Below are 17,410 nucleotides of genomic sequence, written 5' to 3'. Positions count from 1 at the left end.
GATAAGTGCGACTCCTACCTCCTAATCCTCCTTGACCTCTGCTGCATTTGACACCCTCAACCACTGCATCCTTCTCGCCCTCCTTGCTGACAGGATAAGATTCTCTGGCATGATCCTGAATTGGTTTACCTCCTACCTCTCGGGCAGACACCAGACTTTCCAGATGAACCTGTTGCGTTCTAACCGACTCCAGGTCTCCTGCTCAGTCTCCTAAGATTCCATCTTCTCACCAATCTCTTTTAACCTTTGCATGGCGCCTCTGGGCACTCTCCTAAAAGATCCCAATATAGCCATCCACCAATACGCAGACAGTTGTACATGAGAGTAAATAGCGTGCAGGACATCATTCATCTCCATGATTACTGAGCCATCATCCAGTCTTGGATGTCGACTGCCTACTTCAAACTAAACCCATCCAAGACTGAATTCACCCTCATTGGTCCGCGCGCTAAAAACAACTTGTCCAACAATGGCTCAATGACATGCGCCTAGAAGGATTTGATCCACAACTCTCTGACTCAGTAAAATCCTTAGGCTTCACCATTGACAGCGATCTGTCCTTCCAGAAACACATAGCCAAGAAAGCTCAAATAGCCTGGCTCAGAATCTCTACCCTTCTACCCTCCAAAAATCAAACCCTTCATCCCGCTGCAGGACTTCCTCAACATAATGCAGGCCCTTGTGGTCTTGCACATCGATGGGTGAAATGCTCTCCTGACAGGGCTCCCAGCTACTCAATTGGCTCCCCTAAAAGCAGGCCACCACCCTACAGCACAGCTTATTACGGAAGCACAGTAATCTGATCGAATTGCCCCCATCCTACACAAACTGCATTGGCTTCCACTCCAAGCCACGATGTTGTTCAAAACTGCATGTATCGTTTACAAAGCAGTCATGAGTAGCACACTAGCGTACCTGGTGGCTAAGCTCCACATATCTGGTGGCAGACGCTTGGCGCACTGCAAATCGACTAACCGGATTGAATCACAACTCATCCGCTAAGAGACGACTCACAAACAATCCTTCTCTTGTCATGCACCCACCCTCTGTAACTCAATCTCGGTGTCGGCTTGGAATGCCCCAACAATTCTCCAATTTTGCAAATCTCTCAAAACATGGTTCTTTCAACAACACCTGACCAAGAACTAATTACAATGGACGCACATACCGACACTTAGACCTCACAGTACTAAGCTACTGTTAAAAGATGCCAGCCCAAATGCTAGCTACCCAGACTCCGCTACTCTCGAGTTAGGTCCATGCTTTAAACCATAAATAAAATATATAAAACACAAGAAATCAGTTTCCTTGGAGTGTGGTTCATGAGTTGTCTTCCACACACCACCTCTTCTCTGATACTTTGGCACACCATGCAAACACCAGAGCTATTTGCTCCCAGCCCACCAACAACTGAGTCCTATAAAGTATTCATTGTGGCTGGCTTCTCAAGAGCTTCTTATTAAAAACGAAACCAAATATGCTTCTGGAGCTAGCCCTTTCTTTTCTAGGGAACTGCATGGGAGGAGCATGGAACACAGAGTCCTCCGAATTAGATTCATTTTGATAGCAGAAACTTTACCAAGTCATGAGATTTTGGCCTGGTTCAGGCCACAGCTACATTTTTAGGGGAACTATTTCAAGTCAGTCAGGAGAGGGTTTCTCTAGATGTATAATGAGAGTTTGAGATCTTTACATTTCATTTCGTATTATTTAACAAAGATCTTCAGATACTGCTTAGACAAACAAGATCCTGTTTTCAGTTCAGGTGATGTAGTTGTGTCCCTGCCGTCAAAGTTTGTATCTGTTTTCCCTTTGCTGGGGTGTTGTTGATCCTCCCTTGGGAGAGGAAGTCCTCACAGTAAAATGTACGTCATCCAGCATAACTTGGTGTCTCCATTAAATGCAAAATTAATGGGGAGCAAAACCTCTAGGTAGGTTCTGCTAATCATCCATTTCTCTTATAAGGTTGTTGACACAGGCTATTATGGTAAAGCGATACAGTTTTCCTACTGTTCTTTCTTCCTTTAAATTAGCTATCCCAGGAATTTTTATTTTATCCTTGGTGCCCTTTTTCCAGCACCTCCTACATTCATTTAATGGTCTCATCAACTCCCAGAATGTGTTCACACCATTAGCATGTCAAAATGGATGAGACAAACTCTCAACAATGTTGCATTTTTTCCTTTTTTTACTGATAACCGGCTTTGTCCAGCTCCATTTCCTTTTCTTTTTTCGGTCTGTGTAGAGAGAGCTTTAACAATTGTATGGGAGGATTGGTCCAGAAGACCCCCCTCCCATGCCTCTGCTCCCCCGGTGAGGTTCATGGCTTGCCGGGTGCCCTTCCTGCCACCAGGGCCCAGGTGGCGGGTGGGGCACTCGCTGAAGACCTTGACCAAACCTGTCCAATTTAGCTAGGCTCTGGAAACCATTTTGTATAATAGAAATGGCTTGAGCCCTGCGCACCGCCATACGGCCCCCACCCGTGGAGAGTATCACTTATCCCTGTGGCCACAGCTCCCTGGCAGATCCGTTAAGAGCCCGTTCCCACGAGCAGACGGACATGAGCTAGTGTTAGATACCAACACTGTAACATTTCACCTTCCGCAGTGTATCGCTGCTCCCAGCATGACCCGGCCAGCAGGGCCTGGGTGGAAAAGAACTGTACAATGGTCCCCTGACAAAAAGCAATGTCCCCAAATTCTAATGAGTAAACCACCTTTGATGAAAGCGTTCTCTCCACAACCTCTCTGACTAAAAAACTTTAAAATATATGAAAATGGCAGTATGGGTGCTCATATAACAGTAGGGTTGAAGCACCCACATCCCTGTAACTATGTGCAAATGGTAAAAGTGACCCGGTGGTTTTTCATGTTATGTGTGTTATCGAAAAGACTGCATCCCACAGTCCCGCGCCAAATCTGAACTAATGCTGCTAGAGTGCAAGGGAAGACAAATGCAACCATACTGAGGGCTCATGTAAGGGGTGCACGAAGATGCACCATATGGGTGTCCGAGCCCACTATGCGCCACTGCCGCCAGTCGCAGTGGCGGGTTGTTCCTGTGTGCTCCACCAACCTTACTACTACCTCACTTACCGTGTATGTATAAGCATATAACAAAATGTTGTAGTTGCTAAAAACGTAGTGTACAAGTAATGTGCTCAAACTGGCCATATAGATGGCACCGGCAATGTCAAAAACGTGAGCTTTGGAAAGACTTAATGAGTATTGTATATTATATGAATGTTTGTCTCTTCCACCCCAAGTCTGCAACACACGAGGAAAATACCTTTGTGAGCACATGCAAGGCCATTCCCCCTCCCTCCCAGTGAAGCCTACCAGACGAAAAAGCAGAGGCCTGTGCCGCACTGCTCCACCTCCCCCAATTCGGCTGGAGCCGCTTCAAGCACTCACATTCCCCCGCAGCACCCAAGGCCACAGCCTGCCACCTGAATTATTTACAACCCAGCAGTAAACCCCGGCCTTAAAACACAGATCCAAAGGCGCCCTGTCCTAGACTCCACGACCCGCTGACCCACCCTAGGTTAATGGCCCCTGTAAAATTAGGACACCCAATATTATGGCAACATCACAAGAACACATCCATAATGACTTCTAACAAGACATGATAACATAGACTGCCTGTCCCATGCCCCTAGACCCAGCCCCACGACCTCTGATACCAGGTCAACAGGATGGTGGTAACCATGTATTGACAAATCGCCGACAGACCCCACTCCAGGTGCATTCCTCCTGTGTTGCATTAACCTGTAGAATAACCTATTGGAAGATTTACCAGGGAAGATAATATTGCAATGTTGAATGACTGCGGTGTGCGTGGCCCTAGGGCAGAAAGTCAGGAAAGACATTCATCTCTGACACTGATCACGGTTGGCACAACAACACTGCCCGGATGAGCCCAGCTGACCTGCCAGGCCCAGCCCAACCCACGAGGGTAACCAGTGACGTCCTCCAGCCGCGGCAAACCACATCGCAGCAGCACCTATAGCAAGTCGTCGCCACCCAATCCCCACGAACTTGTGCCCCCTATAGCATGTAGGTTCTTATGACGTTTTTTGTAAATATATACGCCTGTCTTTGCTATTGTCAGACAGAGCGCTCTCGGAGTTTGCAGAGTTCTTTGCATGCCCTATTTTGATTGATAAACTCCCATTTAAGCTCACCCGCACTTTGTCCTGGCCTTATTCCCATCCTGGGAGAGTCCATTATTGTCTCTCATTGCGGGGAGGATCGTGCTATCTGGGGACGCTTGCCTTCACAATCTTCCAGAGCACTTACAGCAGTATGTGAAGGGCTCTGCTTTCAAGCAGCTGCTTCACGATGCAGAAAGCATGCATCATGGTGAACGCTCTGTTAATTGCACTAGCTTCTACTAAATGACTGACACATTATGTACGTTGTGGGGAGAATTGTTAAATGTTACTTTTTAAGAGCCTCTTTTATCTCCATCCTGCGTTAAATTGATGGGTGTTTCCACGTGTGTGTGTTGCGTTACCATGTGGTGTTAATGAAGATTCACAATCCATAATGACCAGCTGATCTTTGTTGCAAATCGCTTTCTTTGGGCCATTGCTTCTAATTTAGTCCTATTTTAAGGTCCATCTCGGAATGGAAGGACACAACTGGCAGTTATTGTTTACACATCTCTGCTCTGTGATAATGTCTCTATTGTGATAGTGCCCTCGAAAGTGCCTGAGGGAAGCCAGCGAGGAGTACTGAATAGAAGCCTCCCGCACGTCTCTCTGCATCTAATTCCCTGCAAACCACAGTGTGTTGCCGAGCCGAAATCTGCTCTCTTCAGCTGTAACGTTCCATGGGATTGGAAGTTAGGGGCGTAACTTTAGTGTAACATTCCATTGTATTTTGACTTTCTCTGGTATTTACTTTGTTCCTTTTTTCTGCCATTTCAGTGCTATGTGGCCCAGTCCCCTATCCCAGCACACTCGCTACATAAGGCACAGCCATTTTCTTGTGTTCGCGAGCCCCGCAAGTGCCTGTTGAGCTTCTTTGGCTCTGTGTGGCTAGGTGTGTTCTTTACTTTGCTAAACTCCTTTTCTGCACACTTCGATCATTTATTCTTGGTCTTTCTCGCACTTGTCATTACTGTTGTAAACGCTGTCATTAAACAAATGGAAACGCTGCAACACCCTTTGTGTTAACTCTGTTTTCTCATCAGTTTAACCGTGTTTGATTTAGCATCTGCTCACTGACTTGAAATAAGTAAAACAACATTTGGTTTCTGTATTTTACAAACTCTGTGCATGGAATTATACAGATCAAGTCAGTGAAATCGATGCTATTTGTTTCCTACCGCCTTTCTGACGGTTTGGTTAACCCGTCACGTGTTGTTACTTGATATGATATGGCATTTGTAACGCGCCTATACACAAGTGTTTCAAGGCGCGATGAGGCAGGGAGGGGGGAACAAGGGGAAGACAACGATCCTACTAGGCCAGGTGTCATTTAGATCGCGCAAGTGCAGGGGTAAGGGGAAGGGAAAAAGGGGAAGGGGAGGGGGGGAAGTGCAGTACAAGGTAAGTAGAATAAAATAAATAAAATGGGGCCAGCTGGTGGCAAGTGCAAGGTAAGTGCAGACAAGTGCTGGGAGGGGGGGCTGTAGGGATACAGAGACAGTCCCGCAGTGAAGGGGTTGCCAGGGAGGCAGTGCAAGTGGAGAGTGGCTGGGCCCAGTACCGAGGTCGGTGAGAGTGGCTCAGTTGCAGATTCAGTGCAATTTCAGTGAAGAATTTAGCAGGGGAGAGGGAGAGAGAAAGCAGAAGCAAAGAGGAAGGTTTTGAGGTGCTTCCGGAACCGGAGATGGTTCTCTTCAAGTTTCAGGGAGGCAGGAAGGCTGTTCCAGAGGGAGGCCCCTGCCGCAGAGAGAGATCTACCCCCCAGCTCGTTGCTGTGAGAAGCGGCTGACCCTGAGGGAGTTGGAGACGGATGAGCGAAGGGCTCGGGAAGGAAGATATTTAGGAAGAGAGAGTTGAAGGTATTCAGGCCCCAGGCCCCAGCAGGCCTTGTGGACAATGCAGAGGGTTTTGAACTTAATCCTCGCAGTCACTGGGAGCCAGTGTAGAGATTTCAGTCCTGGAGAGATACGGTCCCTGGGCTTGAGGCAAAGGACAAGTCTCGCAGTCCTGTTCTGGATGAGTTGCAGAGGGCGGAGAGTGGATGCAGGCAGATTAAGATAGAGGCTGTTACAGTAGTCCAGCTTTGAGAGAACCAGTGCTCGGGAGACAGTGAGCTTTTGGGGGAAGGAGAGGAAGGGAAGAATACCTCTGAGGAGTTGCAGCTGGTAGTGTGACTTCTTAGAGACGTCAGATATATGAGGAGAGAAGGAGAGTGTGGAGTCGAAGATGACCCCGAGGTTTTTTGCCTTGCAGGTAGGAGCAGGAAACTTGTGTTTCCATTGTCTCATTTCTGCCTATGAGATATATATTTAAATGTGATATTTTTGATAATGTCTGTAATTTGGGGCGTTATATTTGAATACTCTTATTTTAGTCTTTTCTCTAACAGATACTGTGTAAATTTAGCCTCTCCTTCATGGTAGGCGAAAGTGCCTTTCCTTTCCAAGCCCTCTATCCCCGCTACCACAGAAACTGAACTGCCCTCTAAGCAGACTACTAAAAACCCCTTTGATCGGGCTACCATTACTGATTTGTGTACTAATCATCCTCCTCTCTCTCTCTCTCCCACCTTTCCTATTAAAATGGCCAGCTTTGCTAAGTCAACCACTAACAACGTGGCTTCGGGTGATCTAGTGATTTCTGCTTGTGTTCATGAACAACGGAGCCCTGATCCATCGTTGGTCAGTGATCGTGCCCCGGAAAACCAACTTTCTAACTCCCTGCAGGAGATTAATTCCTACTCCCTACGGGAAATGTATGATTTGGACAACTCTGCTACGAATAATCATAAACATAACGTTGGTTTTCGTTGTCATTGAATTCTGTGGTTGTGGAAAGTGAATCCACCTCTGACGTTTCGATGATGGCTCCTGCCGTTATGGCCAAACTTGAGAAGAGAATTAGGCTCTCTCGGTCCCTGCACTTCCCAGTCACTACAACCCAGAAATGTGGACGAAATTAGCTTATACTCTAAAGAAAACCCCTATTTTAAACCTCCTAAACCCACACTCTCATCTGCCTTATTTAAAAGAAGCACTCTGAAAAACTGTTCATCCAGTTCGCCTGTTTGAGTCTCATAAAAAACCCCAAGACCCAGAGGGGACTCCTAATTGCTGCATAGTTGACTCCCAATTCATTGAACATTCTTATGTGTGAGTACGGGTAAGTGTGATGAGGAGAAAAAGATTCCATCAAGTCCTAAAGCCTGAACTGATCCTGATGTACATACCTTTCCAGTAATGTCCCACATTTTAAACCTCCTTGATAAGGGACACAAACTCGCACATTTGGAATTCAGAAATATGAAATTTACTCTTTCAGATATCTTGTCTAAAATAAACAGACGTGAGGGATTTCTAATTGCTAGAGCGACGTGTAGACCTCCTGTTCCAGTCCCTGTCTCATCTGTAACTTCCATTAGGAATGCACAAACGCAGACCAATTGGATTCCATCTAAGCATGTTTCTTGTCAAGCTGATTTTGTTTCAGCAGAAACGTCTTCATATAAAGTTGCCAACTCACAGAATTCACTAAGTGACTTGAACGTGGTAGTTGACGAGCCTTTACCTGAATCGCTTAAATTGTAACAAAATATAAAAACGTTAACTAATAAAAGTTTGGAAATTGAAATACAAATGAAGTCTTCTATAGACAAAGACTTAAACATCAACTTGAAAATCCTTTGTGATGCGCAGCTCTCATCATACAATTCCTATCTCATGCATCCTAATAGTCCTTCTGCACGAACCCACATCCTTGATTGCGAACAAGCCAAACCAGTTGTGGATATTTCTACCTCTAGTATAAGAGACTCCAAGTGAGACCCGCTCAGAGAAGAGTTCAAAGAAAAAATGTGAGTGTGGACTAATGTAAAAAAAACTAAGAACATGCCCCTACCTAAAATTAGTGGCCATAATTCAAATATTAAAGGCCTCTGTGCCATTTAGTAATGAAGACTAGACCTTAGATCTTTCACAATTAACAGATGAAGTAGAGCATATTTGCATTTGGAGGATGATTCAAAGCGGGGCACGAAGTTCATAGCCAAACTCAAATCCATCAAGGTAACCATACTAATCTTAAGGAAGAGAAGAACGCAAAACAAGTAATTCCCATAATTAGGAATTCTCTTCTTCACAAGTCGATCAATGATATACCCATATCCTCCAATGATTTGGAAGAGCTTGGTGATGGGAAACGGGCACACCTGTCCAGTTTTTATCCAATAGTTGGGAGGACCAAGTGCTTGTGTCGGACATCTGCAACACCTATTGTAACCCTTACTCTTCCCGCGTCTGTCCCTAATCTTGCTCAAACACTAAATTCTTCAGCTCAATGGGTATCCAACTTGTTCTATGCCGAAGCTGTTTGGTGTCAGACAAATAGTATCTCTACAATCAACCCTACTCTTCCAATTTGTGAGATTACTAAAATCTCATCTACCTTGAATGGTTGTCCTTCATATACTTCCAATGCAACTTCATCTCATATTACACTTGAGCAAAATCCCTGCCTTGAACCAAATTCTGATGCTTCTTTGATCCCATCTCCTCATGGTTTGAGCTCTGTTCCCTCCGGCTCAACCGACTTTCAAACCCAAGTGCAACTGAACGTGAGCATTCCACCTACTGCTGATAATTCTACGCAGCAACTAGTTTGTGGACCTGCAATGAATACTAATCCTGTTAATTTGCCTAAAGCTAATCTCATTTCACATTTAAGAACACATTTTCAATCTACCATAGATGCCCTTCTTCCTGGCTCTAACCTGTTCTTTGTCTGATACTAATCAAAGGCCCCCCATCGTTAACAGGACCTCTTCAAATGCATGCAGTTCTAACAGCCTGATGGCTCTCCTGAAGTTGATTCAACAATATCTAATATTAACAACCAAACATCAAACCTTATTGGTTGGGAAAGTGATCCGAAGATCTTAGTCAATGCCCTTATCAATCGTTCGTTTCTACTGGGTATCATTAATCAAATTCCCTAATTGAGAATCCTAAAATCTGGAGACTTGGATTGGATTGCACTAGCACTTCATAACAATCATCGGATGGTCTGCAAGACACATTCTAACATTGTATCAAAACTAATCTGGGATTATCGACATGATTTTCTCCACCTAGGACTTTCTATTCAACTCTTCAAAACTAAAGATGATGCAATGAAGTGTTTGAAGGCTCATATTGTTCAAGAAGTTGCTTTGGGAGGTCCTACTATGGTTGGCAATATAGATCAAGCATCTAACAAAGATATCATTGCACAGTTTGTGTCTCTTACAGGCTCAATCATAGATTGGACTTGGATCAAACCTCTTGTTAAATCCATTTGTCTTCCAAAACCTGTGGTTACTTCGGCATAGCCAGCATATTTATCACAATTCTACTTTGATCTTGTGGAATCCTTGTGGCTTTAATAACTTTCAAAGGTGGTTCTCGCTTCTCCCGAATTCACTCAAACCTAATTTTATATTTCTACAAGAGACCATGAAGATTTGTCAATTCTTAATTGACGGCAATGCCGTCTACTTTTCATCAGCAAGCATAGTCCACACTGGAAGACCTTCAGGTGGTTTATTTATTGCTATTGATAATAGTTTAAATTTAGTTTCCAAACTCATTTTTTGCTCCTAACATCTACTAGTTGTTGAAACGTTTTTAAGGCAAATGGTAGAAAAGTGTCTTATATTGGTATGTCTGTATTGGAACCCCGTTAAAATCATTCAGGAGGATCTTTTTGACCAAATAGATTCAATCCTTGAAGATGCTCTTATTCGCAATTCAGCTTATGAGTTTATTGTAATTGGTGATTTTAATTTGCACTGCAGTGAAAGTTCAAACTCTGATAATTCTAAAATCCAAGTTTTTAAATATCTAAATGTAGAGGAATGAAATGGGTTGAGTATTTTTGTGAATGGGACTCATACTTTGTTAAATTTGTAGAGCATACTCTGAAATACACCTGCACTCACGGTGTAACCTGTTCCTTAATTGATTATTTCTGTGTTTCAAGATCTCTTAACAAATGCTAGTTTATGATGGGAAACTAAGCGTTCATCTGATTATCCACTTAGTGATATCCATGCCCATGTTAAAATTCCATATCAATCCAGTGCTGCAACTCTTACCTTTGTCAGTGCATCACCCATATGACTCTAGTAGAGATACAAAAGGTTGGATATTTCTAAGGCCAATGTGTGTCTTGGTCTCATTGAAGATCAAATGAAAAACATAATTTTATTGAATCTAAAGCACTTTGCAAATGAACAAAAACCTCCAAACAGCCATCATAAATACTCTTTCGATTTGGAATTGAATTTGTTAAAACTTCAAAAAAATAAAGAAATTGGGTCTCTGAGAAAGAGTAACATGGATTATGCTCAGTATTGCCATGATAAGAAGGGTATTCTCCAACTGTATAAAAGTAACTTGAAACATATTAAAATCAAAAGACCTATTGCTGACAGCCAAAATATGATACAGTGATTTGCAAACATGGCAGCAAATCAATTTGGTCTTTGTTTAAGCATGATAAACATGGTGTTGATCAAACTCTAACTCTTTGATTTCTGCTGAAACATGGAAGAATCATATCACTAAAGTTTATCAATTACCATCTCGATTCCTAGGTCTTTCCCATACAATGTTCTCACATAGTTTGTTGGGTAAATGTGAATGGAATCTTGTTGACATAGAATTGGCTATCGCAAAGTTAAATTCTTCGAATGGTATTCCTGCTTGTGTTTACAAAGCCAATCCTACATTTTTGGTGCAGATTCTCGGGGTCAAATTCGAACTTCATTTTGAAACACAGACCATCCCAAAATCCCGGCTACTTTCATTAATTGTACCCATATTTAAAAAGGGAGCTCCTTCTTTCCCTTCAAATTATGGACGTATTGCCCTTACTGATGCTTCCGTTAAGATTTTTTTTTCCATTCTTATTCTTTATAAACTGGAAAATCATATCACTGCACACAGCACTTTATTGAAATTCCAAATCAGTTTTAGGAAATGTATGGGGGCATCTTTAAATGCAACCATTTTATCCCACGTCTTGGCTCAGACCAAATGTAAAGGGGCAAGTCAATCTATATCGCTGCCTTGGATATGTCGGCAGCTTTCAATAGTGTTATTCGTGAGCTATTGTGGGTCAAGATGTCAAAAATGGGTATTCCTCATTTGATAATCCTGCTAATTTCTATGCTACATGAGAACACTGCCTATACAGTAAGAATTAATCGAGAGGGCGCTTTGACTGAAAACATTCCCACTCATGTAGGAGTAAAACAAGGGTGCACATTAGCATCCACACTTGTTTATTTATACCCGTGATTTAGATAATGAATGGGACTTAGCTAATACTTTTTCTGTTAGATTGGGGAAGATGCGGCTACACTGGATAGCCTTTGCAGATGACATTTTTATAACTTGATTCCACCCCATCTGGGCTTCAAAACAAACTCAATACCTTTTCATTATATGCATTTAAATACAAGTTAACCCCCAATCCTATGACATCCAAAATCATGATACTTACTGGAGGAAAGAAGTTGAAGCCCTTCAATTGGTCACTTGAAGGCATCTGCATAGACCAACCATTAAGTGTTAAATATTTGGGATACACTTTGTCCAATTCCACTTCTGTGTTAAAATGGAGAGAGATACTTAATCAGAAGATTCAACCGCTTATCCAAATACTGCAAATTTTCAATGCTTTCCCTGATAGATTTTTACTCTTTAAAAGTAGAGCCTATTCTACTGTATGAATTGGATCTTTGTCTGACAGATCTTCGTTTATTTTAAAACATTTTATAAGGTAGTGCTTGGAAGATGATGCTACACCTAGCTCCTTCTGTTCTCAATGCTATAATTCACCATGAATTGGGATTCATTTCATTGGCCACCAGGTATGAATGGCGAATGTTGAATAATTTTGCTAAATTGTAAATCCTCCTACTAATTCATGAAATGATGGGTGTGAATGGAACGTATTCCTTTCTGTCTTACTGTAAGAAAAGGCACATTTTATTGACTGAACTCAATGTCTCGGTTGAGAATCTAGCTACTCATCCAGGATATGTTAAAAAAAGCTTTTTTAAATGGTTTGTATTGTCACCATTGAAGAATTGAATAAATATCATATGTATACTGAATATGCAAAATGTTTCTGAAAAAGAAATATGCGTAGTCCTTATTTAATCTCCTTTCCATGTCCTAAGGCTCGACTACTGTATTTTCGTTTCAAATTGGATCACTTCCATACTAGAGAAAGAACACTCCCCTGGGTTTCTGATGACGCTATTAAACCCTCACCGAAGTGTTGTTTCTTACATTGTGAAGATCCTAAGGAAACTCTTAAGCATCTGGTCCTGGTGTGTCCTCATTTTAGAAATATTAGACTGTCCACCCTAAACAATTTTATCATGAATAAATCGGAATTTTCAATGAATTGTTTATGGACGAGAATGATGTGTGGTGAAAATCGAACATTAATTATTGCACTTTGTCAGCTATTGTTTAAAATTGACGTTGAATTATCACAAAATGTATAACTTTCTTTGATCTGGCAGTAATTTAGGTAAAAATTCAGTTTTATTTTCATCTGATTTTAATCGTGTAGCAGAGCTTTTCTTTACTTGCTACTAATTCTAATGTTTTGTTGTATGTGAGGTATTTATGTTCTACCGATCTTAGTAACTTGAACCTTCCATATCATTGCACATCTGTTTTATGAGAATTTGCACTTGTATTCCAGTTTTAAAATTGATATTTTAAATTCTAATGTTTTTATCCTTGCCAAATGTAATCTCCTACTATTATTATGATGACTGCTTTCTTGCACAATCTAATTTTCACACTTTGCTATTTTGCACTCTGTTTTTTTTACACTGTAACTTACATTTTGTAATGGAGCTCGCTAATCTTGTGTATACTTTGATCATGGCTGACTTGTATTAAAAAATGTAATGTTTTGTAATGTGTGCTGAATTAAAACTGCATTCTAAAGGTTATACAAAGCAATAACAAAAAAAACAAAAAAAAGTCTGTTCCTTGGGTATGACAACTTTGAGCTGTGACACACAGTGCGTTATTGTGCGTAAATTGCGTTTGTTTGCAAACTGTTTATGCAAGATATTGTAATTTGTTTCCATAGCTTGTGTGGCAGTTCATTGGGGAAGAGCATGCCTTTCATTTAGAGCTATTACAGTACACCAGTCTGACAGTATGTAACCCGTTAAAATAGGATTTTATTTTCTTTCTAGCATAATCTTCGTTCCATTGATTCAGGTTTACTACGGGTTATCTCTTGAATTTCAAATTAAATAGATCTGTAGTAAAACCAGAAAGTCACATCAGCAAGGCTAATGTAACGCATTAGGTTAGCAAAAAAGTTCACTTCTTTGAAAAACACTGCTAGGCCATTTGGCGACAAGGAATGAAGATACTGGCGAAGTGGTGCAACAGTGGTTGGTTTAGACGTTTATTAAAGGGAAACCAAACCTATCTATCCCTAACTCTAAGGGGGTTTCCCCGCCTAAATTAAAGAAACTCTGGTGCTCGTCAGGAAGCCTGTGTGAGTTAAAACAAAAATACACCATCCCGGTTACAAGGGCACCTATTCTGTCAATACAACAAAACACTATGAAGTCCAGTTGTTGGTCATAATCCAGGAGAATGACTCCCTTCTCCTGGATTTATATCGTCCAAGCACCTCACACGTTATTAAAAATATTAAGTACAGTATTGGGTTCTTCATGACCCAATAGAAAATAAACAGTTTTATAAAGATACTGTAGGGCTAGGAGAATGACTCCCTTCTCCTAGCTGGTTCCTCATTGTCTCTCACAATCCTCAGTAAGCTTTGTAACTCCCTTAGGGAGGCTTTTATGCTCTCTCTCGGTTGCACAATTCTCGATCCGCCCCACCAGGATGAAGAAGCTGTTCCCTGGAACCTCTTCAGACTCTCCAACACCACACTTCAATGGAACTAGACTGGGAACTGTATCATGAATAGGTTAACGCTTTTCTGTTTCTTTCTACTTTACAGTCTCAAAGGATTTTTCCTAGTTTCCTGTCTTTTTAAGCTTGAAGAACACTGACAAGGTTAATGGTTTTCTTTTATCTTTGAGGTAGGCAAGGCTAAGGTCATGAGCTGATAAAGATGGGACTCTTGGCAGGATCTGGTGTCGACTAATCAGCAGTTGGTAACCTTGGTGTTGACAGAAGATGATTGGGGTTAGCCTTAGATGGTTCTGGGGCGTGTACAGTAATTCTCTCCTTTTGGCAAGGGTTTCCCCCAGTTCTTTGATGTTTGGATGGGGAAGAAGAGCATAAATCATCCCTGGGCTTCCAACCCCTTTAAGCCCCTCTTGTACACTCCAGGGTCGATAAAATAACCCCCTTCTATGGTGTCTTTAAGGGAGTTGCGGTTTCGGGTTCTCGGACAATATCTTCTCTCATTTCTGATGTAGGTGTTTTCAGCTTATGCTATTCAGTTTTCCCTTGTTGCTTTAAGTTTCATGGAATGTCTTAAGCGTCTTTTTAAAATACTTCTCTGCTTCCTCCTGGCCATTCAGTAACTCCCATTACCTGTATTGAGGTTGAGCACTAGGTTGGTAGGATTTCGGACGACGGTTGATACCTTCTCCCACTCTCGTTGGGGTTCACTTCTTGGGCCCTGTACAGTTGACCATCGCAAAGCGAACCACGGTCTCGGCCTTCCTTCCCTGTGGAGAATGTCCAGCCACCACCTCTTGGGGATACTGTTCAGGTTGGGGTAGATAGCTGGGTCAATGGATAAGGTTAGCGGTTTCAGCAGAGTTGTTAGACTGGGTGGTTAACCGACTACAGGTCACGCAGCAATAACCAATCTCTGTCTTGCTGTAGGGCCAACTCTCAGCCAACTGACACTTTCTCCGCGTGTTACGAACAATGTACTTCTGTTCAACCGGTGTGTTCTGACACTCTCTTGGCTTGCGTCTCACCCACCGGCCACCAGCTTGCAGGTTTATATTTATTGCCGTTCTGCCTCCATGCAGCATGCCTATTCCCTTCTTCATTTCTGCTTTCTCCACGGCCATCACCGTGTCGGCCTGCAAGACGTCCTTGTGCATTCCCTTGAACCACAACTTCCACTTCTCTTGCTCGAGCTTCTTGGGCCTACCTTCGGGTGTTTTCTCAGCTTCGATCTCTCGGCTTCACGATTTCTCTATCCACCTCGACAGCTCTCGGGTTCTCTCTAGTACTCTCTCCAGTATCGGATAATAAAATCATGGCAAAAATGTTGCCGGTAAAAAAAAATTGCGGCCGTGTTTTGACCCGGTAAAGGTGTGCCCCATTATACCATTTAAGGGGAGCAGGGGCTGCGGGGTGTCCCCCGCTCCACTTAAATGGTATAATGGGTCTGGGGGCTGCAGGGATGTCCCCCGCATCCTTTAAATGATTGTGACGGAAAAACCACGGCATTTTTGCTGCGATGATTTTGAATCCAGAGCCATTTTTGCCGTGGTTTTCAGACATGGAACCCTCTCTCCGGTATCCTTCCCGATACCCTTCCGCCTTTCTTTCTGATGCCCTGATATAGTAGGGTCTCCCCTGACGTAATTTCCATTCCATTGACTGCAGCTGCTCTGGTGGTTTTCTTGCGTGCTTGTAGTTTTCTCAGGAGCTTCTGTGTCGTACCTAAATCGTCAGGGTAATTCATTGTTTTACAATAACACATAGTTTAGAGTCATAAGATTCAGGTGCTACTGTCAGCCTACTAGGTTGAGGTTTAATGAGGCTGTGCCTCCCAATCACGTCCTTATCCCCACGAGAGATGTCCCTTTCTGTGAGATTCTCCCACAAATATTACCACCCCTAGGGGGACTATTGGTTAGCGACCTCACCTCCTCTGCCTCATGGAGAGGGGTTCTCCCCTGGAGAGAAGTGACGCCATATGAAGGATCGTCAGAGACTTCTCAAAACTGAGATGGTATTAAATTTGCCTTTAGTGACCGATATTACTTCTAATCATTGAAAAGGCAGAAGCACGCCCATAACTTCTACTATGTATTCGAAGTGTAATCCCTGGGTTCTCCCACAGTATGTTATAAACCTGTGAGATGATTCGAATCCATGTTCGAGTATGTACTATTCCACTGCACAAGAATATTATTTTATTGAAGATGTAGTCTGATGAGCAATTCATTTAATTTATTTTGTGCACAAAGTTTGGTAAATGCCAAGTGCGACTATTTCTTAGTGTTCATTATATTCTATTCAAACTTGTATGTTCTCTGTAATTGTAGATCAACATACGCTGTACTTCTGCTGTCTTGTTTAATGGACGCATATAACAGTGCGCCCATTTCCCTGGTTAGTCACTAATGAATTTCTGTGGAATCCAAGAGTCTGATATGCCAAAAAAACAAGCCTGCACAGCTCTCCGCTGCTCTAAAGCTAAGTCTGCACTTTAAACAATACAAAATAAAATAAACCTACAAACGCTGATGGTAAACTGCTGCTTTTGGACGGAAATGCACTCCACATCTGCTCCCCTCCCCAATATATTGATTTGTCTGTATCTGCATAATGCTTGAGCTGAGACAAAGCTGTGGCTGTCCTCTCGAAAAGCTAATTTGCAAGCATGCCAAGATATTTCATGAATGACGTTTCTGCTTTCCACATTTGGGGGTTTAGGCTTTTTAGCAAATTCATTGGCTTTGGTGTAAAGTTTCATTTGTATAAAATGGAAACCTATACATGGCCACTAGGTGGCAATAAAGACCAACTATTTTAGTGAATTTTTATTTCAAGAAAACTTTATGAAAGCCCACTCGGTTTTAGCAGAGACCAACCGTGTGTACGGAGAGGCTAAGAAATATTACAAAATGGAATGTCTCAATAACGCCACACTTGCTTTTTGCCTTGCAGCTGCCCCCCCCGCCCCCCACAGCCACTTTGGAGTAGCCCTACTATAGAGCGGTGGTTAACTCGGGGCGAATTCAAATTCATTCATGATTAGTGGTCATCTTGCATTCCAGGAACTGGTCTAACTACCTGTTCTGTTCCTTGTAGGCTGCTGGACAAAAGCATTGCTGCTATCGCTCCTATTTCCATGCTGCTAGACCTGCTGATCTCAAGCTGACCATGTCAGTTATAAGTAGTCATCCAGTCCTGTTTTTTTTGCATTCTGACACTTCTGTTATGTTTTGTAAAGCGCACATACACCACAATGTGCTCTCTTGACACAAGACCTGACAAATTGCCT

The 17,410-nt window shown here is 42.5% G+C and overlaps 1 protein-coding gene across 4 annotated transcripts in view; it reads left to right on the top strand.

The window, feature by feature from the left end:
* The window catches only part of CFAP418 (cilia and flagella associated protein 418), a 175,234-nt gene that overhangs the window by 108,223 nt on the left and 49,601 nt on the right, over positions 1-17,410 (top strand). Inside the window, exon 5 of one of the 4 annotated variants that reach the window (XM_069621393.1) lies at positions 12,378-13,140. The exons of the other annotated variants lie outside the window; for them this stretch is intronic. Within the exon in view, the coding sequence (XP_069477494.1) occupies positions 12,378-12,570 (193 nt within the window). The 3' untranslated portion in view covers positions 12,571-13,140. Of the gene's footprint in view, positions 1-12,377; positions 13,141-17,410 lie in introns of those variants that run through there. 4 annotated transcript variants of the gene reach the window in all.

The sequence above is a fragment of the Ambystoma mexicanum genome, chromosome 5q (genome assembly GCF_040938575.1).
Source record: "Ambystoma mexicanum isolate Mex_15411 chromosome 5q, UKY_AmexF1_1, whole genome shotgun sequence".
NCBI lineage: Eukaryota > Metazoa > Chordata > Amphibia > Caudata > Ambystomatidae > Ambystoma > Ambystoma mexicanum.
Note: the sequence above shows the minus strand (reverse complement) of the source record. Positions and strands in the feature narration are given on the sequence as shown.